The sequence below is a fragment of the Lipophrys pholis genome (genome assembly GCF_963383615.2).
Source record: "Lipophrys pholis genome assembly, contig: SCAFFOLD_32, whole genome shotgun sequence".
NCBI lineage: Eukaryota > Metazoa > Chordata > Actinopteri > Blenniiformes > Blenniidae > Lipophrys > Lipophrys pholis.
Window position 1 is genome coordinate 595,662 of NW_028291980.1, and position 24,219 is coordinate 619,880.

The window sequence follows — 24,219 nt, forward strand, 5'->3', positions numbered from 1 at the left end:
ATGAGCAGGAGCAAGAATCCTGAAGGTCTGAGCTCCACCAGGAAACCTTCTCTTTTTACTAAACTACCAATATGATTGAGTTCATGTAATGTGGCTTTAATGTAAGTAGTTATAAGTAATATAAGTAGTTTCTACACAGAGACTCTCATGGACAGACGGCCAAGTTGGATTGTTATTATGGTGACTGTCAAAATAAAAGGAGAATATGGACTGTCAGTCATGACACCACAGAGGAAACGTTGTTCTGATTGTCTCTACTGAGCATGTGCAGAAGAACTAGTTACGACCAACATGGTGACCAGGAACAGATTTTTCTGTCTACAAGGGGGCGGAGCCTGAGAGTTTCCAGAAAATAACTTTTTCTCCCGTTTACATGATGATGGAGTTGAAGCTTTTCCAAGAACTTCCACCTTTGGAGCCATTTTCAAAAAGTTGTGTTTTCAGGGGCTCTGAGCTCTGTTGTCGCCTGAACGACACCGAAATGTAAGAAAAGTTTAGCGTTTTCTCTGAAGAACGAGGTTTAAATGATCCTGAGTGTTTCTGTGATCCACACAACACCATTCTGGTACTTTATACACATAAATATCTAGAAACTCTTCAGGAAGAACCTTAGCTCTATGTCGAGTTTCCTATTTGCTTCTTAACGGGAACTACAGCACAGAAATACTGTAACTGTGTGACCACTGAGGTCTGCTAATGTTTGGCTCTGTGGCACAATGGATAGTGCATTGGACTCCGAGCAGTTGACAAGTCATTCAGAGGCTCTGGGTTCGAGTCCCACCAGAGTCAAGTTTAACAGACACGCTGATGGATTCTTGTCACCGAGAACCACTAACACATGGCAATTTCAAGTTCTTATTGGCACGTGATCAAGTACACAAACACCAGTGACTTTGGCTGTGTAGCTTTAGCCTGAGAATGCTAAAGACATGTTAGCTGTTAACACCAGTTAATAAAAGCCAAGTGATAAAAATTTGTTTTCAGACGAGACTTAAAACAGGATATTGAGTTTTCCTGCCTGAGTTCCAGAGCCGAAGTCCGGAGAGTAAAGGCTCTGTCACCCTGGTAATGAGCCTTGTTCTTGGTACCATTAGTAGACCCCTGTCAGAGGAACGGTCTGGCTTATTTCACTTTGTGAGGTGACCTTGAGTGGTTTGAAAGGCGCCATAAATATTATGCATTATTTTGTGAATGCTGAAGGTAGTCACACATTAGTGATCCAAAATCTTTATTATAATTATTATTATGACTTATTTGCCATTCAAATAAAAAAAAAGTGCAGCTTGTTCATGAGATGACTGCTGTGCTGTTTGCTTTTTATATCTTTAACTGTGTCTGAACAAATCATAAAAAAACTTTGAAAAAATGTCCCAAACAAAGCAGATGGGAGAGGTACCTCATGGAGATCAGAGCAGATCAAAGCAGGAGAAAATCTTTGATCTTACCATTAACACAGCAACAGCCAATGATCTCCTTCAATCTGATATGATCTCAGCACTGGAGCCTTGGAGATGCAGAGATCAAAGGAGATCAGGTTTGTTCAACCTTCAGCATTCACACTTGTATTTCCTTCGAGAAATACAAACCTCTGGTAATAGTTATTATTATCATAACAGGTCTCTGATATCTGGATGAGTCAGACCATTCAAGGCTTTAAAAACAAGCAGTAGCATTTTAAAATCTCTTCTAAAACTGACAGGCAGCCAGTGAAAGGAAGAAGGGATTGGTGAAATGTGGTCCCTCCTCCTGGTGCCTGTTAAAAACCTGGTAGCAGCATTCTGCTCCAGCTGCAGTCTTTGAACATTGAGCCTCCTGATGCCAGAATAAAGGGAGTTACAGTAATCCAGCCTGGACCAGATGAAGACATGTATTACTTTCTCCAGGTCTGCTGGGGAGAGGAATGACCAGAACTGAAATCAACTTGGAGAAATGTAGAGCTCGGCTGGAAGACTAAAAGAAACATGGCCACCGATTTTGTTGCAGCATGAAGACGAGAGACACTGAAGGACAAGAGAAAGCTGAAGTCGTCCTGACAGAAAACATATCTTATCTACATTGGGACGCCCCCAGACGTCCACAGGGACGGCGCCTGTGACTGGCGGTGCCATGGCTCCTCTCCTGCTGTGTAGATTATTAATGCTCATCTTTTCAACATATGTGATCAGATCAGCCCAAATAACAAGTGGAAAGAGTTGATGGAGGACAAGTTTGATAAACAGGACAGGTCCAAACAAACGGTTCCTCCTTTTACAATCGATCCCGACTCACCTGAACACTTGCTGCTGGGTTTCTGCAAAAGTTTCTGTTTTCAACTGCTTTAATTTATTGACTTTTATGTTTGTATGTATGTATGTGTGCAGGAGGAGGTGCAGGCGGAGGCGCAGAAGGAGGTACAGGAGGAGGCACAGGATGTGTGCAGAAGGGTTTGGAGTAGGATGTGCAGAAGGAGGTGCATGATGTGTGGAGGAGGAGGTACAGGAGGAGGCGCAGGAGAAGGTGCAGGATGTGGCAAAGGATTTGAGCAGGAGGAGGCACAGGATGTGTGCAGGAGGAGACGCAGGAGGAGGAGGAAAGGGAGGAGGAGGAGGTGCAGGAGGAGGCACAGGATGTGTGCAGGAGGAGACGCAGGAGGAGGAGGAAAGGGGGGAGGAGGAGGTGCAGGAGGAGGCGCAGGATGTGTACAGGAGGAGGAGGGGGGAGGAGGCACAGGATGTGGCACAGAAGGAGGTGCAGGAGGACGTGCAAGGATGTGTGCAGGAGGAGGCGCAGGATGTGTGCAGGAGGGTGTGGAGGAGGAGGTGCAGAAGGAGGTGCATGATGTGTGGAGGAGGAGGAGGAGGAGGCACAGGATGAGGCGCAGAAGGAGATGCAGCAGGAGGCTCTGGAGGAGGCACAGGATGTGTGCAGGAGGAGGTGCAGGAGGAGGCGCAGGAGAAGGTGCAGGATGTGGCGAAGAATTTTTGCAGGACGAGGCGCAGGAGGTGTGCAAGGAGAGGCGTAGGATGTGTGGAGGAGGAGGCGCAGAGGAGGAGGAAAGGGGGAGGAGGAGGTGCAAGAGGAGGCGCAGGATTTTTGCAGGAGGGGGAGGAAGAGGCGAAGGAGGAGCTGCAGAAGGAGGTGCAGTAGGAGGAGGAGGGGAGGAGGAGGCAGAAGGGTGTGTAGTAGGAGGTGCAGGAGGCGCAGCAAGAGGTGCAGGAGGAGGTGCAGGAGAAGGTGCAGGAGGAGGTGCAGAATTTTTGCAGGAGGTGTGCAAGAGGAGGCACAGGAGGAGGCTGAGGAGGTGGAGGAGGAGGAGGCGCAGGATGTGTACAGGAGGAGGGGGAGGAGGCACAGGATGTGTACAAGAGGAGGCGCATGATGTGAGCAGGAGGGTGCGTAGTAGGAGGTGCAGGAGGCGCAGCAGGAGGAGCAGGAGGAGGAGGCACAGGATGAGGCGCAGAAAGAGGTAACTGAGAACTGTGTACATTTAAAGCAGTTCTTAAAGACAGTCGCTACTCCACCTCCACGCCCCGTTGTTCTCGGCGTAGACAGATAGGTAAAGTCAACCGGCAGAAGTTCAGCGAAGGCATTAGATTCACCAACACCGATCCACGTCTCCGTTACGCAGAAGAAATCCAGTCCGTGAGACACAATAAAATCCTTTAGAACGAAGGTCTTGTTCACCAGCGATCTGGCGTTTACCAGCGCTATCCTGGCTGGAGCCACAGGACAGCTAGCCTCCGCAGTAGCCCGGAAGAAGGTCCGATTTAGCGGTCGAAGATTGTGAAAATTCACTCCGCGCCGCTGGACATGGGCAAAAGGGGGGCAATAGATCCGTGTCTTCACGTCATCTAAACCAACCACAGGAACAAGGCATCTGGTCGGAATAAAACGCGTCGATCCAAAGCTGCTGCACGCAGGGGCAGTAAGCAACAAGCTAGCCTTTAGTTTGACCAGCCTTCCACTGCGCTTCCCCCGCCGTCTGCGTCGCGCTCCGTGTGAGGGTGGAGCCGGCACACGGCGCAGGTAAGCTGGTATCCCAGACAGGAGAGGAGGGCAGGAACTTTCATGTCTCTTCCATTCAATGTTCACCAAGTCTAGACTCGTGGATCGAAGATCCAGTAGCGTTTGGCGATCATAGACCAGCAAGGAGTCGACTTCCACTACAATAAATGACAGGAGTGCCACAAACAAAACCAAAGTGCGCAGCGACAGACGGCCGGCCAAACACACTGGCGCCATCTTGACGATCAATGTATTTCATTTCTCATATCACAGTTCTGCACACATGCACGCATAATAAAGGTACGTATTTCACCAAAGTACATAGTTCAATGTGTTTCAGCTCGGACTTTACTTTTTGTTCCCCAACAAGTTTTTTTTTGTTTTTTATTCTGGGGACCCGCTTTGCTCCATGCTGGTGTACTGAGCCAGGCACCAGAAGACTGTTAGATACAACAAAACACTTCACTTGGACCTGCTTCATTACACATCACACACAGTCTCACCAGTTTTGATTTGCTCTTCATCTGTCACTATGTTCTTGTTTGGATGTTTTTCTTTCAATCCCCTTTGCTTCCTGTTTTCTCCTGAAACACACCCATCCACCTCAGGGGCCTTGTCATCCTAACAAGGTGCAGCAACACTTTAGAAACACATCAAGAAGAAACATGAAGAATAACAACAGTTTTTCAACAAATAAAAGGAAAAATCATATTTATTTCTCATGTGGATCGAATGTTCTATTGTCTTTTTTCCTTCTACATTATATCCTTTTTTTCTTACTAAGAAACATTTTCAAATTAATTTTCTATTTTGAAGGAGCTCAGTGGTATGTGAGTACTGCAGTGGGTACTCCATATAAATTCATGTTCTGTGTTCCTCGATGCTCGTGTTGCAAACATCATAGGTCTTGTTCTAACGTGTGAAATTCTGTTAGTTAAATCCCATCACAAAGCAGGATTACAGGTACTAAGTTGATATATTCTTTTCATTTAGCCCAGGGTCAATAACCTGAGAAGATGACTATAGACTTCTACACTGAGTATTATGAACTTTGTACTATGTGATTACAAAACACCTTCACCAACAGCAGGTTCCTCATTATTTCTGCTTATTTGCATCTTTTGATGCAAAATGTCATGTCGTGCCGTCAGTCAAACAAATGTCTCTCATGTCCTCACACTGTTAGTATCACAGATCAGATCATTTCCTCACCTCTCGTTTGAATAACGAGGGAATATTTCCTGTTTGCCGTGTAGGTATATTCTACAAGCTTTTCATTGTGTAACATCTCCACCATTGATGAGGCTTTTGTGTTCTATGTTTCTGTAGCTCTCACTTCTACAAGCTGCTCATAGACAAAGTTTATCACATTAACTAACAAGATTTCTGTCAGATTGACTGGATTCTTCAACCCTTGAGGAGAACAAACACACACAGAAACGGATTCAGTCGGTCCTATGCTGTACGCTAGAAGGTGAAACAATAGTTCAACTGCAGTTAGTGAGCCGTAAATTCATTGTAGTCCGGCGAGGCTAAAACAGATTATTGCCTCTGATTATACAAATTAAATATATAAGTTGTTGGTGACAAGTATTCCTAAAAGACTGGGACACTGCCCTTTCTGAAATATAAATTTGAGCTTTAACCTAAAACTAAACCTTTAGGTACGATCAAACACATGGCAATCCTTCGCTCAGGTATTTCACTTAAACACAGGCTCATCATGAGCTGGAGATGGAATTGCATTTTTGCAATCGTTCATTTTAAAGCTTAATTCCTGATCAGGTTATTCATCTAAATGGAACATTAGGAAAAGTGTCAGTAAGAATAATGAGCTTTAGAATATACTGGACTCACCACTGTCTCTGGAACCTCCGGAGCTCTTGGGAACACCGACAGTGGCTAAAGGCTGGTTTGGCTCATATCAGTTTTCAGCAGCTGTGACTGAACAACATGGTAACAAATAGCTGAACAAACCACAACGCAAACAAAAAAGCTGGCAAAGACCACGGAGCAGGACTGAGGAACCGATAGTAAAAAGTCACAATGTGACCTGTTTCTTTTTCTTTCTTTTGCAGTGTTTTGACTGAATGGTACGGAAACATGAGCTGGGGAATGGGGAGGCTTTCCTGTGTGTTTATCCTGATGATTCCATAACCACAAGTGGCCTTCAGATGACACGGGGATTCTCACTGTCTTACCTTTGAGTTTGTTCTCTGGCAATGTAACTAACAAAATGGAATCATCTGATCCTTTCTAGTTGCAATTATTCCCGTCAGGTAATACATTTTATGTTTTCATTTGATTCATTTCATTTTGAATTGCTTAACAAATTAAGATTTTAATTTGAAATTCATAAATGAAACTTTGACTTGTTGCTGCAACATTGTTTAACTATTGTGTCCAAATAAATACAGTTTTCATTTTAATTTGCTTGTTTCCTGATGGCTTCATGAGCATTCAACACAGAAGTACACGCTACTTTGAGCTGTGTGTGTGCCTATATTATATTCAGACTGTTGTGTCCACGGTTTTCTTGTTATTTCCCCTCACAGTACCAAAAACATACATTTTAGGCCAATTGGTGACTGTGAATATGTGTGGGTATATATGTGTGATTGACTGTCTGTGTCCGGACTGGGAACCTGTTCAAGTTCTACAGTAGTGCCCTCACCCAAAGTCAGCTGTGATCGGCCCTGTAGCCAATGAAGACCATGGATGTAAAGTCTAATAATAAAGAATTGATGCTCATATTCAGATGTACCTCGTGTGTTTCTGACACTAATGTCTGACAACTGGAAGTAAAGATACTTCTGAATCACACTAATCCGTTAATTGTTGCTTTCATCTTAAACGGCTGAATGTTGAAACCAAAGTAACGTCAAGTAAACCGAGAAGAAATAAACATCCTGAGAATGGGAATCAATGCAAAGGGTCAGTGGGAATAAACAAAATGGAAGAAGAAATGTAACATTATTTTAACTCTGCCGGTATTATTGGTTTTTATTGTGTTGTGTTTGGTGTCAGTTACTATCATTTCTACATTTAATACAGCACCTGCAATGCAAACCCAGATCACCGTAACTGAATTCAAGTCAAAAAGAATGTTAAAAAGAACATTTTAGTGACAAAAGATGGATTCAAAAACTCATTTGAAATCAAAGTGACATCGGTTTTCTTCTATGAAGATATGAGGTTGACCTATTGAGAGCAAGAAGTCAGACAAGGTGTAGTTAAATGTAACTCCAGCAAGGGGCGCTCTGAAATAGGTAACACACACACACACACACACACACACACACACACACACACACACACACACACACACACACACACACACACACACACACACACACACACTCACCATAAAACAAATAAAAACAAACATTACAATACCTGTTTAGTTTTTATTTTTTTATTAAATGTACCAAAACATTGTCAGTACTGAATTGGTTTTATACGATACATTGTGAATTGCCTCTGGAATAAAAACAGTAATTGCTTACTGAATTTCATGTGAACAAAAGCAAAGGAAACAGACGACTTCATATTTACTCATGTTTTTATCTTTGCATTTTTTTAATGTATATTTAGTAGTGCTGTCAATCGATTAAAAAAATTGCATTGTTTTTCTACTTAAGACTGAAACTTGTAATGGATATTTATTCAGGAAAAACCATGAAATTAATGTCGACTCAGCAAACAATATTAGACTATATTTAAATTCAAAGACTATCTTTATAACGTCCTTTTAGCCAGACTTATGTTAGATGTTTATTAATTTATGTTTTACCGGGTTTTGTTAGAGTCCACCACTTTGAGAATTGGAATATTTCTTTTATTTTATTTTATTTATTTTTTTTTTTTCGCCCTTGTCCTGTTGGGCAGCTTGGGCCAACAATATGATGTGATCTAGAACCTTCGGCGTCAGAACAGATTTTGGTCTTGCAACAGGGAGAGACCTGGAGTCTCCTCCTGTTGCCTTCTCCGTCAGAAGTTGGCATGGCTGCCGTACACGACCGGGGGGGAACGCTCAAAGAGAGAGAGAAGAGAAGAGAGAGAAGGAAGTTGAGGGGGGAGGGGGGGAGGGGGATGGGGGAAGGGGATAACATACAATATCCTTGTTGTGCTACATATATTATTTGCAGTTATCACACTGATCCAAATATTTTCCAACTGTTTTTGGATTAAACCAGCCTGAGCTGCTCTATCTAGACAGTAAAATGATTTCTTAGATTAACCAGCCTGAGCAGCTCTGTCTAGAGTCTAGACAGTAAGATGATTTTCTAGATTAACCAGCATGAGCAGCTCTGTCTAGACAGTAACGTGAAGCAGGAACATGAATTAACAAAGAGGTGACAACAAAAGAGGAACATGATTTTTAAAGTTTGAGCAAATGATGATAGAGAACAAGCAACTTCAGAAGCACCTTTAGTGAGGAGTGGAAGTGTGTGTGTGTGTGTGTGTGTGTGTGTGTGTGTGTGTGTGTGTGTGTGTGTGTGTGTGTGTGTGTGTGTGTGTGTGTGTGTCTGTGTGTGTGTGTGTGTGTGTGTGTGTGTGTGTGTGTGTGTGTGTGTGTGTGTGTGTGTGTGTGTGTGTGTGTGTGTGTGTGTGGTTTGTCCACTGGGTGTGGCCGGAACTGTTGTGGGGGGACCCGTGGTGACACCCCGGGGTCCGAGGCCATCGGGCCCGGACACCGCCACCCCGGCAGACGGAAGCCCCCCAGGCCCGGGGAGACCCCAGCGAACCACCCCAGAGAGCCCCGCCCCCGCCCAAAAAGCACCCGACGGAGAATGCAGAGAGGAATCCCCCCCAGGCAAGAGGGGCCCACAAGAGAAGGATAAAGGGCACAGGGCCCCGACCCCGACCCAAGCCGCCAAGCCGAGAAAAGGCCGGAGCAGGGCCCCCGGGCCGAGCGGGCCGAGAGCCCCCCCAACCCCGGCGGCGAGTCCCACCGCACCCCCGGGAACAGGCCCACCCACCGCCCCCCCAACCCGGCAAGGCAGAGACGGACCCCAGCGGGAGGTGCTGGGGGGAGCCATGTCTCCCGCCCTTCCCCTGCCCTATATGTGTGTTGGATGTATGTAAGGGTGTGTCTTTGTGTTTTGAAGAGGTGGATGCAATGTGTGTGTCTATGGTGCGGTTTAAAATTGGGGGGTAGCGGGGCCCGGGCGTTCTACCGCTGACAAGCGGCAGAACCCCGAAAGCGGCTTACCCCCTCAAGACCCTGCATGACTAAGTGTGGTTAAAATTGTGGGTGGTGAAAAGGCGGGGGAGGACCCAGACCGCAGTTAAGTAGCCCGGACCCCCCACCTAGGCACCGCCCCACTGTTCCCTATTGTGGGGTAATATAAGGTTAGGTAAGGCAGGGAGGGTTCTGAGGGAGGGGGTCCCCCCGTCGCTGGGACCTTGGCCCAGCTGGACCCCCCGCGCTGCCCCACCCCACCCCCAAGCGGCCGGCCTAGGACCCGGGGAGCCACACCCCCCCAAACAAGGCGCTGCAAGGGGACCCGGGCAGGGAGCCCCCACCCCACCCAACGGCCAGACAGCAGAGTCTGAGACCCGCAGGGCCCAGTGTGAGCCCAGTGGCCAGGGCACCCCCCTCATTCGCCCACACCCACACAGCCCCCCCCCCCCCCCCCCCCCCCCCCCCCCCACACACACACACACACACACACACACACACACACAGGGTCAATAACCTGAGAAGATGACTATAGACTTCTACACTGAGTATTATGAACTTTGTACTATGTGATTACAACACACCTTCACCAACAGCAGGTTCCTCATTGTTTCTGCTTATTTGCATCTTTTGATGCAAAATGTCATGTCGTGCCGTCAGTCAAACAAATGTCTCTCATGTCCTCACACTGTTAGTATCACGGATCAGATCATTTCCTCACCTCTCATTTGAATAACTAGGGAATATTTCCTGTTTGCCGTGTAGGTATATTCTACAAGCTTTTCATTGTGTAACATCTCCACCATTGATGAGGCTTTTGTGTTCTATGTTTCTGTAGCTCTCACTTCTACAAGCTGCTCAGAGACAAAGTTTATCACATTAACTAACAAGATTTCTGTCAGATTGACTGGATTCTTCAACCCTTGAGGAGAACAAACACACACAGAAACGGATTCAGTCGGTCCTATGCTGTACGCTAGAAGGTGAAACAATAGTTCAACTGCAGTTAGTGAGCCGTAAATTCATTGTAGTCCGGCGAGGCTAAAACACATTATTGCCTCTGATTATACAAATTAAATATATAAGTTGTTGGTGACAAGTATTCATATATGTGTGTGTGCCATGTGCACCAGACAGGAGGAAGCCTAACTTTGAGTTTGCGTATCTTTGTAAATAAAGTGACTCAGTTCTGACCTTAGGTTTCCATATACATTCTTTTTTACCTGGAAACAGTCCAGTTCCCATCTTGAAGTTTTACTTTTCAGCTGGAATTCCCGTCCTCACTTCTCCTGAAGCCTTGTAGTTTCTGTTTATACCCCGGTGGCTGTGTCTCGGTTGGCCCACTTCCATCCTTTACACGGCCTTGTGATTCCGCTCACCAGAGGGCGCTCTTCGTGCTTCTTTTCAACTCATATGCTCACAAACACATCAACATCGCCAAATGCTGCATGACCTGGAAGGAACTGACTGGGAGAGCATTTCTGACCTGAAGGTTATCAGTAAGTAATCTAAAGTCTCCCATATGGTCTAGTGGTTAGGATTCCTGGTTCTCACCCAGGCGGCCCGGGTTTCATTCCGGTATGGGAACGAGTGTTTTTGCAAATTTCTCCACATGCGAGATCAATAAAGGGACATCTTATCTTAAAGAGCTGCACTCCCGGTCAGGGAATTGAACCCCTACCTCCCACGAGACAGGCAGGGATACTCACCACTATACTAACAAGAAGATGTTGCTATGTGTTGTTGTCATGTGTCTGTTACCACACTTCCACATTGTGACATCACAGTGATGTCACAATGTGGAGTCTTTGTGACATCAGGTCCAGATGTTCCCCAGCTGTCATGAAGCCACTCTTCTGTAAATCCAGCATTAGTTCAACAGGTGAGGAACACCTGTACGATGCCATCTGCTCTCTGAGTTTCACTTCAACAAGTTCCAGGAATGTGAACTCAGGGCTTCTTCTTGAACTGAAGCTTTAGAGAAACTGTCATGGCAGCTTTGTCCACTAGGATGGAAACTTGTGGAAACAGATCATGTGACTTTGCTTTCCCCTCGTCTCCCTCATGACAGGCGGGGATACTCTCCACTATACTAACGAGGGGGTTGTTTCTCAAATATTATGAGAACCTTCATCCATAAAAACTCTGGACTTCACTTGGTACCAATAGATTGAAGACTGAGGAGAGTAGGAGAGCTGAGAGTGCTGCAGCTCCCCCTGTAGGATGGTATATGAACTGCATATCTTCCACTTCAAAGGTCTAGAAATCATTGTGTGACAATCAAAGGTAAAATAGGAGGGTTTTTTTTTCAAGTTAAAGTGACCATCAAAGTGAGAATAGGAGTTTTTTCAAATTAAAGTGACTATAAAAGGGAAAATAGGATTTTTTTTTAAATTAAAGTGACTAGCAAAGTGAGGATATGAGTTTTTTTTCAAATTAAAGTGACTATCAAAGGAAAATATGAGGGTTTTTTTTCAAATTAAAGTGACTATCAAAGTTACAGTATGAACTTTTTTCAAATTAAACTGACGATCAAAGTGAGAGTGGGAGCTTTTTTCAAATTAAAGTGACTAACAAAGGGAAAATAGGAGTTTTCTTTTCAAATTAAAGTGACTATCAAAAGGAGAATAGGAGTTTCTTTCAAATTAAAGTGACTATCAAAGGGAAAATAGGAGTTTTTTTCAAATTAAAGTCACTATCAAAGAGAGAATAGGAGTTTCTTTCAAACTAAAGTGACTATCAAAGGGAAAATATGAGGTTTTTTTTTCAAGTTAAAGTGACTATCAAAGTGAGAATAGGAATTTCTTTCAAATTAAAGTGACTATCAAAGTGAAAATAGGATTTTTTTTCAAATTAAAGTGACTATCAAAGGGAAAATAGGAGTTTTTTTTCAAATTAAAGTGAATATCAAAGTGAAAATAGGAGTTTTTTTCAAATTAAAGTGAATATCAAAAAGAAAATAGAAGTTTTTTCAAATTAAAGTGATGTCCAAATGATGTAAAAATCCTCATCCTCCACTATGAGCAGTTAAAAAGCAAATAAAGCTCCAGATGGATCAGAACTCCTGGAGTGAAACATAAAGTACTTCAGGAAAGGAGGAGAACGCCGCCACTAGAAGTAGAGATATTTTCAGGATTGTTACGTTACGTTATGGAACGAACACTGAAGTTAACCCAGAAGTGGAGTATGGACATGATTGTGTGTTCATCTGTGGTCTGGTGGGGAGTGTGTGTGTTGCCTTCAGGGGAAATGGGAAATAAAACCACTGCATGTAAGAAACACTAAACAATAAAAACACTTCTGGTTTAGATCACAGCAACTTAAAACACAATAAATAAACCAAATATGCAGCAGAATCATTGAACTGTGATTAAAAAACTGTCAACAATGAAGCTGTCCCATGAAGACAAAGTCTTGACTAGTTTCCTGCTGCTGGTTGATCCATGATGCAGAAGATTTGGATGAATGACTGATGGTTTCTTTGGATGTTTCACATCTTGTTTTGCTCTTGTATAGAAAACATTTACAATCACATTCAACACAAATACTGGAAGAAAGAAAGTAGATGTTTTCACCAACGTGGGCCGGGGAGCTCAGCTGGTCAGAGTGTGGTGCTAATAACACCAAGGTCATGGGTTCAATCCGCATACTGGCCAAATGAAGCTTCATCAACCACTGTCTTTATTTTCTGAAGCCACTAGATGGCGCTGTCTCTTCAACAAACATTTAAAACACACTTCATTGCCAGTGCTTCAGGATCTATCTTCAAACCAACAGTGCCATCTGGTGGTGAGAAAATAAAGAAAATGGTTCATGAGGCTTTATTTAGCATCACTACTTGTGAGTTTCTCCACCTGTCACACAGGAGGCTGGGGTTCACTTTCCTGATGGAGTTAAGGGATTGTTGTGTGATTGCTCACACTGCATGAGCAAGGCACCACTATTATAAATGGCTGTATTGTAATTATTAGTTGCATTGACTTGGAATCAAACCCAGGCCTGCAGCGTGGCAGGGGACAACTCTACCACTGAACCACCAATGCTGACACATCAGATCAGACCGTCTCCATTTTAAATGTCAAAGAGAACTTGTCCTCATGGCAGTAAGCCATGTATTAAAATGAATCCTGATGGAGACACACAAGCTTAAATGGACCATAAAGTTACAAATCCTCCAATAGCAGTTGAACCTTCAGCTTCATTTCTTCAAGGTCGGCCATGACTAATGTTTTCATTTCCTTTTGTCAGGATGTGGTCATTCCAGGAGCTCTGTCAAGGCTGTCAGGAGTCTTGATCTCCTGACTTATTTAGGACAATCAGTTGAGTCCTTTAGCTTCTTGAACACTTCGGCTCGTTGGTCTAGGAGTATGATTCTTACTTTGGGTGTCAGAGGTCCTGGGTTCAATTCCCAGATGAGCCCTTGGAGTTACCTTTACCCTCTCCTACAAATGATTTTAACTTTGGTCATCAATCAGGATCTCTTTGTGTTCAATTTCAAAAGAGACTGAGGCTTTGTGTTGGAGGCTTGGCTGATCTCTGCTCTTCACCTCATGGACTTTTTATCAGAGAGATCTCGTGGTAAATTCCAGTTTGTGTCTTTATAACTGATTGAACCAAACTGAAGCACTTCAGCAAGTCTTTCATTTTGACACAGACTTTAGCATTATGATTTGTTCCTTTAGCTTTTAGATCTGTTTAGAATCAGATTGGTCATGTAAATGGTTCCAGATCTCTGTAAAGGACAGTAGACCCAACCAAGATGGCTCCTGTGTTCCATCCTGTTCTAGATGTGATCCCCTCAAACCCAAGTGAGGTGTACAATGTATAAAAGCTGGATTTGTACAGTATATGTGAAATGTTGTTGCTGAGAGAGAGAGAGTGCAGATCAAAGAGAAGAAATAAACATTGTCACTTTGATCTCTTCCATTCTTTTAAGACATCACTATGACATCACCAAACAGAGTTAGCAGATAGAACCATCAGGGTATCACACTTCACAGCCTCCCTGGGAAAGTTCTGGAAGACCTAGTAGAGAAAGTGTCAGTAGCAGAGGAAGGTTTGGATCCATGGAGCTCTGGATTCTGGGCCCAGCAGGTTTCCACTGTGTTTCAGGTGATCAGATCACAAGTGCTGAGTCCTGAAGACAAGTGTGAACAGACACCAAAGTGCTTTCACTCATACCACTTCTGGGTTTTTTTGTCCAGAAGTATCTCCACAACTGAAGGTTAGAGTCTGCTGGAGTCAGTCCTGCAATATGCAAATTAGCCATGTGCACCGGACAGGAGGAAGCCTAACTTTGAGTTTGAGTATCTTTGTAAATAAAGTGACTCAGTTCTCACCTTAGGTTTCCATATAAATTCTTTTTTACCTGGAAACAGTCCATTTCCCATCTTGAAGTTTTACTTTTCAGTTGGAATTCCAGTCCTGACTTCTCCTGAAGGCTTGTAGTTTCTGTTTATACCCGGTGGGCGAGTCTCTGTTGGCCCACGTCCGTTCTTTACACAGCCCCGTGGTACCGCTCACCAGAGGGCGCTCTTTGTGCTTCTTTTAAACTCATATTTTCACAAACACATCAGCATCGCCAAATGCTGTATGACCTGGAAGGAAGTGACTGGGAGGGCATTTCTGACCTGAAGGTTATCATAAGTAAACTGAAGTCTCCCATATGGTCTAGCGGTTAGGATTCCTGGTTCTCACCCAGGTGGCCCGGGTTCGACTCCCGGTATGGGAACAAATTTCTCCGCATGCGAGATAAATAAAGGCATATCTTATCTTACAGGCATATCTTATCCCGGTCAGGGAATTGAACCCCTAGCTCTCCACTATACTAACGAGAAGATGTTTGCTATGTGTTGTTGTCATGTGTCTGTTACCACACTTTGTGACATCAGGTCCAGATGTTCCCCAGCTGTCATGAAGCCACTCTTCTGTAAATCCAGCATTAGTTCAACAGGTGAGGAACACCTGTACGCTGCCATCTGCTCTCTGAGTTTCACTTCAACAAGTTCCAGGAATGTGAACTCAGGGCTTCTTCTTCTTGAACTGAAGCTTTAGAGAAACTGTCATGGCAGCTTTGTCCACTAGGATGGAAACTTGTGGAAACAGATCATGTGACTTTGCTTTCCCCTCGTCTCCCTCGTGACAGGCGGGGATACTCTCCACTATACTAACGAGGAGGTTGTTTCTCAAATATTATGAGAACCATCATCCATCAAAACTCTGGACTTCACTTGGTACCAATAGATTGAAGACTGAGGCAAGTAGGAGAGCTGAGAGTGCTGCAGTTCCCCCTGTAGGATGGTATATGAACTGCATATCTTCCACTTCAAAGGTCTATAAATCAGTGTGTGACTATCAAAGGTAAAATAGGAGGGGTTTTTTTTCAAGTTAAAGTGACCATCAAAGTGAGAATAGGAGTTTTTTTCAAATTAAAGTGACTATCAAAGTGAGAATAGGAGTTTTTTTTCAAATTAAAGTGACTATCAAAGGGAAAATAGGATTTTTTTTTAAATTAAACTGACTATCAAAGTGAGAGTAGGAGCTTTTCTCAAATTAAAGTGACTAACAAAGGGACAATAGGAGTTTTTTTTCAAATTAAAGTGACTATCAAAATGAGAATAGGAGTTTCTTTCAAATTAAAGTGACTATCAAAAAGAAAATAGAATTTTTTTCAAATTAAAGTAACTATCAAACGGAAAATAAAGGTTTTTTTTCAAGTTAAAGTGACTATCAAAGTGAGAATATGAGTTTTTTTCAAATTAAAGTGACTATCAAAGGAAAATATGAGTTTTTATTCAAATTAAAGTGACTATCAAAGTTAGAATATGAGTTTTTTTCAAATTAAACTGACTATCAAAGTGAGAGTAGGAGCTTTTTTCAAATTAAAGTGACTAACAAAGGGAAAATAGGAGTTTTTTCAAATTAAAGTCACTATCAAAGGGAAAATAAAAGTTTTTTTTAAGTTAAAGTGACTATCAAAGTGAGAATATGAGTTTTTTTCAAATTAAAGTGACTATCAAAGTGAGAATATGAGTTTTCTTTCAAATTAAAGTGACTATCAAAGGGAAAATATGAGTTTTCTTTCAAATTAAAGTGACTATCAAAGGGAAAATATGAGTTTTTTTTCAAATTAAAGTGACTATCAAAGTGAGAATAGGAGTTTCTTTCAAATTAAAGTGACTATCAAAGGGAAAATAGGAGGGGTTTTTTTTTCAAGTTAAAGTGACTATCAAAGTGAGAATATTAGTTTTTTCTCAAATTAAAGTGACTATCAAAGGGAAAATAGGAGTTTTCTTTTAAAATTAAAGTGACTATCAAAATGAGAATAGGAGTTTCTTTCAAATTAAACTGACTATCAACGGGAAAATAGGAGTTTTTTCAAATTAAAGTGACTATCAAAGTGAGAATAAAAGTTTGTTTTTTTTTAAATTAAAGTGACTATCAAAGTGAGAATATGAGTTTTTTTCAAATTAAAGTGACTATCAACATGAGAATATGAGTTTTCTTTCAAATTAAAGTGACTATAAAGGGAAAATATGAGTTTTCTTTTCAAATTAAAGTGACTATCAAAGGGAAAATAGGAGTTTTTTCAAATTAAAGTGACTATCAAAGTGAGAATAAAAGTTTGTTTTTTTTTAAATTAAAGTGACTATCAAAGTGAGAATATGAGTTTTTTTCAAATTAAAGTGACTATCAACATGAGAATATGAGTTTTCTTTCAAATTAAAGTGACTATAAAGGGAAAATATGAGTTTTCTTTTCAAATTAAAGTGACTATCAAAGGGAAAATAGGAGGGGTTTTTTTTCAAGTTAAAGTGACTATCAAAGTGAGAATATTAGTTTTTTTTCAAATTAAAGTGACTATCAAAGTGAGAATAGGAGGTTTTTTTTCAAATTAAAGTGACAATCAACGGGAAAATAGGAGTTTTTTCAAATTAAAGTGACTATCAAAGTGAGAGTCCAAGTCCGAGTGTAAAACTCTGTCTCAGTCTCAGTCTCTCTCTTGGTGCACTCTCTCTCTCTCTCTCTCTCTCTCTCTCTCTCTCTCTCTCTCTCTCTCTCTCTCTCTCTCTCTCTCTCACGGTGCAACCTAAGCTCCGCCCACTGCTCCCAGAGTCCAGATCCATATTTCACTTTCTCTTGTATTGTTTGATCGTACACTCATAGTGACAGGGCGTCTTTTCCTTTATAAATGAGTTCCCAGTCATCCGATTGTACCTCAATAACTAGTTTATCCAGGGATTCCTCTCTTCTGACTCATTTGTAATGATATCCATCTGTTGTCTCTTTTAATCTTTCTGTGGTTTTTATTGGAAATAGTAAAAAAACACATCTGTGATGCAGCGTTTAAACTTTTCAACTGCACAGTTTATTTCTGGCACTTCACAAACTACAGACCCACAATTCTCCCAAATCCTAGAAAAACTCTTCAACAAGACTCTTCAAACAGACAACAGATAGATATCAGTACACATGAGTCAGAACAGAGCAGTCCCTGGATAAACCAGTTATTGAGGTACAATCAGATGACTGGGAACTCATTTATAAGTACAAGAGAAAGTGAAATATAAAGATGTTTAATGGATGACAAAGGGCTTAAAAAATGCATCTAAGAAGAAGAATACATGACATAGAGAATCCAATAAATGATGAAACTCTCCGAAAATAGTGCTTCATACTCGGATACATCACTGAGCAGATTCTGTGTCAGCAGCCACCTCCTCTCGGTCTGAGTCCCACACCAAGCCTGTCTGACGTCCGTCTGCAGCTTGTGCTGGCCAGCAGGGGGCGTAATATGGATGGAACTGTACAAAAATAGTGCTTCCTACTTATATGAATGTTTGTTTAAGTGGCAGTGAACTTCACACGTTCCCAGGGAGGAAGTGAAAAGAGGGATCAGCTGTGGCTGGAGAGAGAGAGAGAGAGAGAGAGGGAGAGAGAGAGAGAGAGAGAGAGAGAGAGAGAGAGAGAGAGAGAGAGAGAGAGAGAGAGAGAGGTTACTCTGAGGGTTATCAGTAATATTACTGATTACTCATTACTCCTTTAAAAGTAACTGAGTTACTTTGGTGATTACTTGCTTTTAAAAGTAACTAAGTTAGATTACAAGTAACTTCTTTAGTTATTTCCAACAGCTGTCTACAACACCTTATATAAACCTTTACAAACATGTTGGTGAAGAAATAGTTTGGTAATGATTTAGTTGTCAGGTTAGTGAAATATCTCCTAAAATGTTCTGACTCCAACCATGAAATCCTCACTAACAGACAACACTTCCATAAATCCTCCCCTCCAGCAAGCAGCCACACACCACAATCCAGAGTGTCCTGGTGAGAGAGGGACAGTGTCCTGGTGAGAGAGGGACAGTGTCCTTGTGAGGGAGGGACAGTGTCCTGGTGAGAGAGGGACAGTGTCCTTGTGAGGGAGGGACCATGTCCTGGTGAGAGAGGGACAGTGTCCTGGTGAGAGAGGGACAGTGTCCTTGTGAGAGAGGGACAGTGTCCTGGTGAGAGAGGGACAGTGTCCTGGTGAGACACGGACAGTGTCCTGGTGAGACACGGACAGTGTCCTGGTGAGAGAGGGACACATGCTGCTCAGGGCTTTTCCTCCTTGTCTTACATGAACTGATTCAGTTCAATAAAAACCACCAACACAGGGGATGTAGCTCAGTGGTAGAGTGCATGCTTAGCATGTATGAGGTCCTGGGTTCAATCCCCAGCATCTCCAAGCTTTATGTCTGACATCAACAGCAGCAAGTAGATTAATAGTGAGTTAGTGTCTCTTGATTGTGAGGAGACACAAGCCAAACAGGCTCTGACACGTCTCACTCACAAACAAGAGACACTTTTCTGTCCCATTCTACAAACTTCTTCAAGTCTTCTTCACCATTGCTCTATATTCTTTATCATCTTTGACCGGTGGAGCCACTCAGAGTAGTAGTAGTTTCAAACCTTTAGTCAAAGACTCAGTCTCCTGATCATTGAATGTCCACTTAGAGAAACCAACTCTTGGACAAATGAGCCACACCCTTCCAAGAAAAGCAGCTCCAGCAACCGGACACACAATCAAAGCTTTGATAGTGAATGGTGAAGACAAGCTCCTCAGGAGTTTTCCTCCTTGTCTTTCAGGAACTGATTCAGTTGATAACAATCTAAGAACCTCAATTTTGCTAAATTCATTTTTATACGTTGATTTGACAAGATTTCTTTCTTCACTTAGAACTTTTTGAACAAAGTCCTATTTTCATTGTGATGTTCACTTTAATTTTCTTGATTTTGACAGAAATCTCTTTTTAAAATCCAAATGAAGATGTAACTAGGTAGACCAGGTAGCTACAACACTGGGCAGGAAGCATCTCCATGGCAACAGACACTGATCTCCTTTGATATCCTTAGATCTCCTTTGATCTCCATGAGGTGTTTCTCTCATCTGCTGAATTGAATCCACAGGCGGTAATGAGACATTGATGGACTCTGCCGCTCTCTGATTATGTAACTAAACACACCTGTGAGCTAAGTATTTTAGCATTTTCATCATTTTTATGTTCTGAAGAGTCCATTTTTTTACAGTTTGTGATTTTCTTACAGTTTGAAAGAGAGCATTGAGAAGAAGACAAACTGTCTGAGGTATCTTTCCATAAATGATTGTGAAGTGTTGTTATTTCCAGTGTTGGACAGTGTATTCATTGTACTCCATGTACACCCACCAACGACCCCTTGTATACTAGAAATGACAACTCCAGGTACATTTGTGTGTTTTAAGAGTGTTGATAGTCTTCCTGTGGAAAACAAGTCAAACCAGGCTGCCTGCACTTCACACAGTCTGTCCTCTTCATGCTGACTTTGTCCTCTTCTAAATGGGACTAAACTGCTCTGTTGTCCGTCTCCTGTTTCAGTCTGATGTCTTCACCATCAGGAGGAAGAGTGTGTGTCCTCAGAAGCCTGGTTGTTTCCTTTAATGAAGATCAATACACTCTCCTTCAGGAGGACCTGCTAGGTTGATCACTGGATATTGTCCATGTAGCAGTGCTACCTGCTTCTTCTTCAAATTGAACATTTATTCTGAAGAGTCTCCATAAGAATGAAAAATACATTAATATCATTTTTAGTCTGAAGATAAATGACACCCCAAAATATATTAACTTTTTAATACTTATGTTCTTTGAAAGGGAAATACATGTTGACATTTATTTTAATTCATACAGTATTTGCTACTTAAAATGTAAAAAATAAATCTAAAGTAAAGTTTCTAGGTACTTTGAATCAAGTTTAAATATCGCATGTTGGCCTGTTAGGTTTAAGAAAATAGAACTTTTTCAAGACTTTGTGATTTGCAGCTTGATCTTGATAACTCAATAGTTCATCTGTTCATCCTGACATTTCCATCAGAACAAGAGTGATGGCTTGAGTTTGTACTGTAGGCAGATATACTGTGTGAGAATTAGGCCCTGAATATCCCAAAAGTTTTTTTTTCTAAATGTGTAAAGCTGTGTACTCACATTATTACAGGTGTTAGAGAAATCTTCTCTATTATCATTAATTCATGTGTTTGTAGACATTGTTGTGCTGCATGTGTGTGTTGTTCTTCACTCATCCATATATTTGTCAAACTGCTGTCAAATAGTATTTTTCTGACACCTTCCTGCTTCCTGGGATCTCAGTCAGCTGAGACTGAATATACTCTCAGCCAATCACAAGGAGCCTGACAGAGCCAGCATGTAACATGGCCTGGTGATTGGCTCAGCAGCTATGGGGGCGGAGCCTCCTCTTTGTGTGCAGGAGGCTTGGAGGGACAGGTTGAAGCTTGTCCTGTGCTGCCAGTGAAGCGGTGCCAGGTTGAAAGAAATTCTATTGTAGATTGAACAGGAAGCCAATGAAGAGAAGCTCTTATTGTGGTGATGTGATCTCTCCTGCTGGTTCCTGTCAGGACTCTCACTGCAGCTTTTCTATCAGTTCAACACTTCAACATTTCAACACTTCTCATTTGGTTCTGCTCATCATGGAGGAGATACTGAGACTGATGACATCACTGTGATGTCAGAAAGGAGCTCTTGCCATGTTGCCATGGTAACTGTTGCATCATAGAATTAATTCACTCAGCTAAGCACAGCTTTACCTCCTGTCTGGTTCTTCTGTCTGCCACAGACTGTAAACACATTGTTGGAGATGTTTTTTAAGAAGCTCAGACCAGCTGGTTATTACAGAAGAGTATTAGAGCCTCTCATGAGAACAAAAGAGAGGAGTTAGTATTGTTTATTTCATCATCACCCCTTTTATGTGAACGAGCTCTGATCAGGATGGAACAGCCTGGTTGAATTACTGAGTTGATCACCTGCTTCGTAGTAACGCTTATCAAGGAATGAAAATGTTTGTCAATCCAGAGAACGGAGAGAGATCTGGATTGGTGGAGTTGGTGAGGAACCAGAGAGCTGATGGGGTCAAAGGTCATGCTCAGGGAGCCACAGTGGTGAGTGGTCAGCTGTAGGATTCATCACTGTGAACCACTGCCTGAAAAGAGAGCACCGCCCAACGTGGGACTCAAACCCACAACCCTGAGATGAAGAGTCTCATGCTCTAGCGACTGAGCTCATCAGGCAACTTGTTGTGTAGTGATGAAGGACGACTGTAATGTTGACTGTGGCTATTTGAAGCTCCATCCACAGTTGCTATGGATACAGGAGCAGAAGCAGAAGCAGAACTCTTTCAGAACCATGACATCATCACAAGAACAGATGATAGAAGACAGGATGATAAGAATGATAAGAAGATGATAAGAAGTGGAGGAGTTTGTTTTGTCAGACAGAGAAGTGACTCAGGTTTCTGAGTGAGTTCTGTCAGAGCCTCTTCAGCTTGTGTGTCTCATCAGGTCTTTCTGGGCCGTTCACACCTGGTTAACATCTGTTTCAGGTTGTTGGGATTTATGGTTGGTTATTAGCATTAAATTACTGTAAGTAATAGATTACTGAAAGTAATAAATCACTGGAAGTAATTTATGAAAAATTTAAATTATTAATGGAAGTAAACGGTCAATTATTCCTTAACATCTCCTAAAGTAATTGATTAATCACTTAAAAGATAATAAATTATCAAAAATAATTTATCAATAGAAAATTATTAATTCTAATAAATTCATTATTTATTTATTAATAATGAAAAGGGGGTGCACCACCAGATAAACTGGAAATAGCTAGTACTAAAATATCAGTCTCGTTTATAAAAAGGTTTATTTAAGTTGGTTAATATTTCTGTGTAAAAATATAACAATCTTAAATAAAGGGAAGGTGTGAGATCTGAGCACAGACTGTTACAAACCAGTGAATTGTCAACAATAAATACACAATAATCACCAAGAATCGTTCAATTCAGCTAACAGGCATTTATTAACAAAATGTATTAATTCATAAATAATTCTGAAATCATTTCATAAATCAACACATTCATGTAGCAAACGACATCTAACATGGAGATCTAATCTATTAAACAGCAAACACTATGTACAAAGAGTGTGTGTGCGTGTGTGTGTGTGTATGTGTGTGTGTGTGTGTGTGTGGGGCCTGGAGTGATGAGTGGAATGGGTGTAATGACCTTGAATGTCCACTAGAGGGAGGCAGATGTTGGCGGGTCAGTGTGGTGATCGTGACAACCACTAGGGGCGTGCGGCGGCGCACAGAGGGAGAGTGCTATGGCCTGATGTGTCCACCAGGTGGACGTCAAGAGGAATTTTAATTTTAACAATGCGACCACTAGAGGCGTTTTCACAGTTTGGCTGCTAAATGTGACTGTGTGTGTGTGAGCTTATCTGATCAGATAACACGAGCGGCAGCGGATTAGTGAAGGAGGGGGAGAGAGAGAAGGGAGTTAAAAAGTTCTGGGCCGGTCCACGTGAGTTAACACGCGGCTCCTTGTGTCTCCGTACGAAGTCCTGCGTCTGGATGGACGTGAATCCGTCTTGGAGACGGTGTGTCTTCACAGGTCGGACTTTTATACCGGCGCATCATGGTCCGGCTCCCTGCTGTGCTCACCATGGCCTTGGCCAATCAGAGCGGGGTTGCCTTCAGAGTTTCCGGGGCGTTTTCTACGGCTGTGGATGGAGTTGGTGGATCCCCCTGGTGGTGAGGTGAAGGGATGCAGCTTCCAGGGAGGGGTTGCCGTGGACCCCCTGGTGGGGGTCACGTGACCAATGGAATTTTTCCAGTGGCGACCACATGTTCCTTTGTCCTGAGGGGGTGAGCCATGGAGGCGAGGAGGAGGAGGAGGAGGAAGAGGAATAGGAAGAGGAGGAGCAGGAGGAGGAAGAGGAGAAGGAGCAGCAGGAAGAGGAGGAGGAGGAGGAGGAAGAGGAAGAGGAAGAGGAATAGGAAGAGGAGGAGCAGGAGCAGGAGGAGGAAGAGGAGAAGAAGAAGGAGGAGCAGGAAGAGGAGAAGCAGGCCGACGAGGAGGAGGGGGAGGAGAAGGAATAGGAGGAGGAGGAGGAGGAGGAAGAGGTGGAGGAGAAGCAGGCAGAGGAGGAAGAAGAGGAAGAGGAAGAGGAGGAGCAGCAAGAGGAGAAGCAGGCCAAGGAGGAGGAGGAGGAGGAAGAGGAGCAGGAAGAGGAGGAGGAGGGGAAGAGGAAGAGCAGGAGGAAGAGGAAGAGGAGGAGGAAGAGGAGCAGGAAGAGGGGGAGGAGGAGGAGGAGAAGCAGGCCGAGGAGGAGAAGGAGGAGGAAGAGGAAAAGGATCAGGATGACGAAGGAGGAGGAGCAGGAAGAGGAGGAGGAGGAGCAGGCCGAGGAGGAGGAAGAGCAGGAGGAAGAGGAAGAGGTTCAGTCCACACAGTGATGGTTCTGCGTCACATCCAGAGGAACCCTGGTTCGATGCTGGACTCTCACAGTGTCCTCTCTGCTCTCCTCAGAGGACCTTCAGAACATGTGCATCATCCAGGTATCCAGAAAGCCCCCCCTCCACCTGCAGAGAGATGAGAGAGATGAGAGGTGATGAGGAGAGTCTCTGTGGAGCAGCCAGGACTTCAGTCCTGTCCACAGCAGCAGCTCAGAGCTCATGAAGGACCACCACTGTC

At 42.9% G+C, this 24,219-nt stretch overlaps 2 protein-coding genes across 6 annotated transcripts in view; both read right to left on the reverse strand.

Moving 5' to 3' along the window:
• Positions 1 to 24,219, reverse strand: part of LOC308128325 (protein NLRC3-like) — a 434,409-nt gene that overhangs the window by 392,620 nt on the left and 17,570 nt on the right. The gene's annotated exons all lie outside the window — the stretch shown is intronic.
• The window catches only part of LOC308128323 (NACHT, LRR and PYD domains-containing protein 12-like), a 365,314-nt gene that overhangs the window by 238,529 nt on the left and 102,566 nt on the right, over positions 1 to 24,219 (reverse strand). For 2 of the 3 annotated variants that reach the window (XM_080494027.1, XM_080494024.1), the window contains one exon: positions 22,526 to 24,107. In XM_080494027.1, the coding sequence (XP_080350153.1) occupies positions 24,062 to 24,107 (46 nt within the window). In that variant the 3' untranslated portion in view covers positions 22,526 to 24,061. Of the gene's footprint in view, positions 1 to 22,525; positions 24,108 to 24,219 lie in introns of those variants that run through there. The other variant, XR_013936556.1, reaches the window with a different exon arrangement.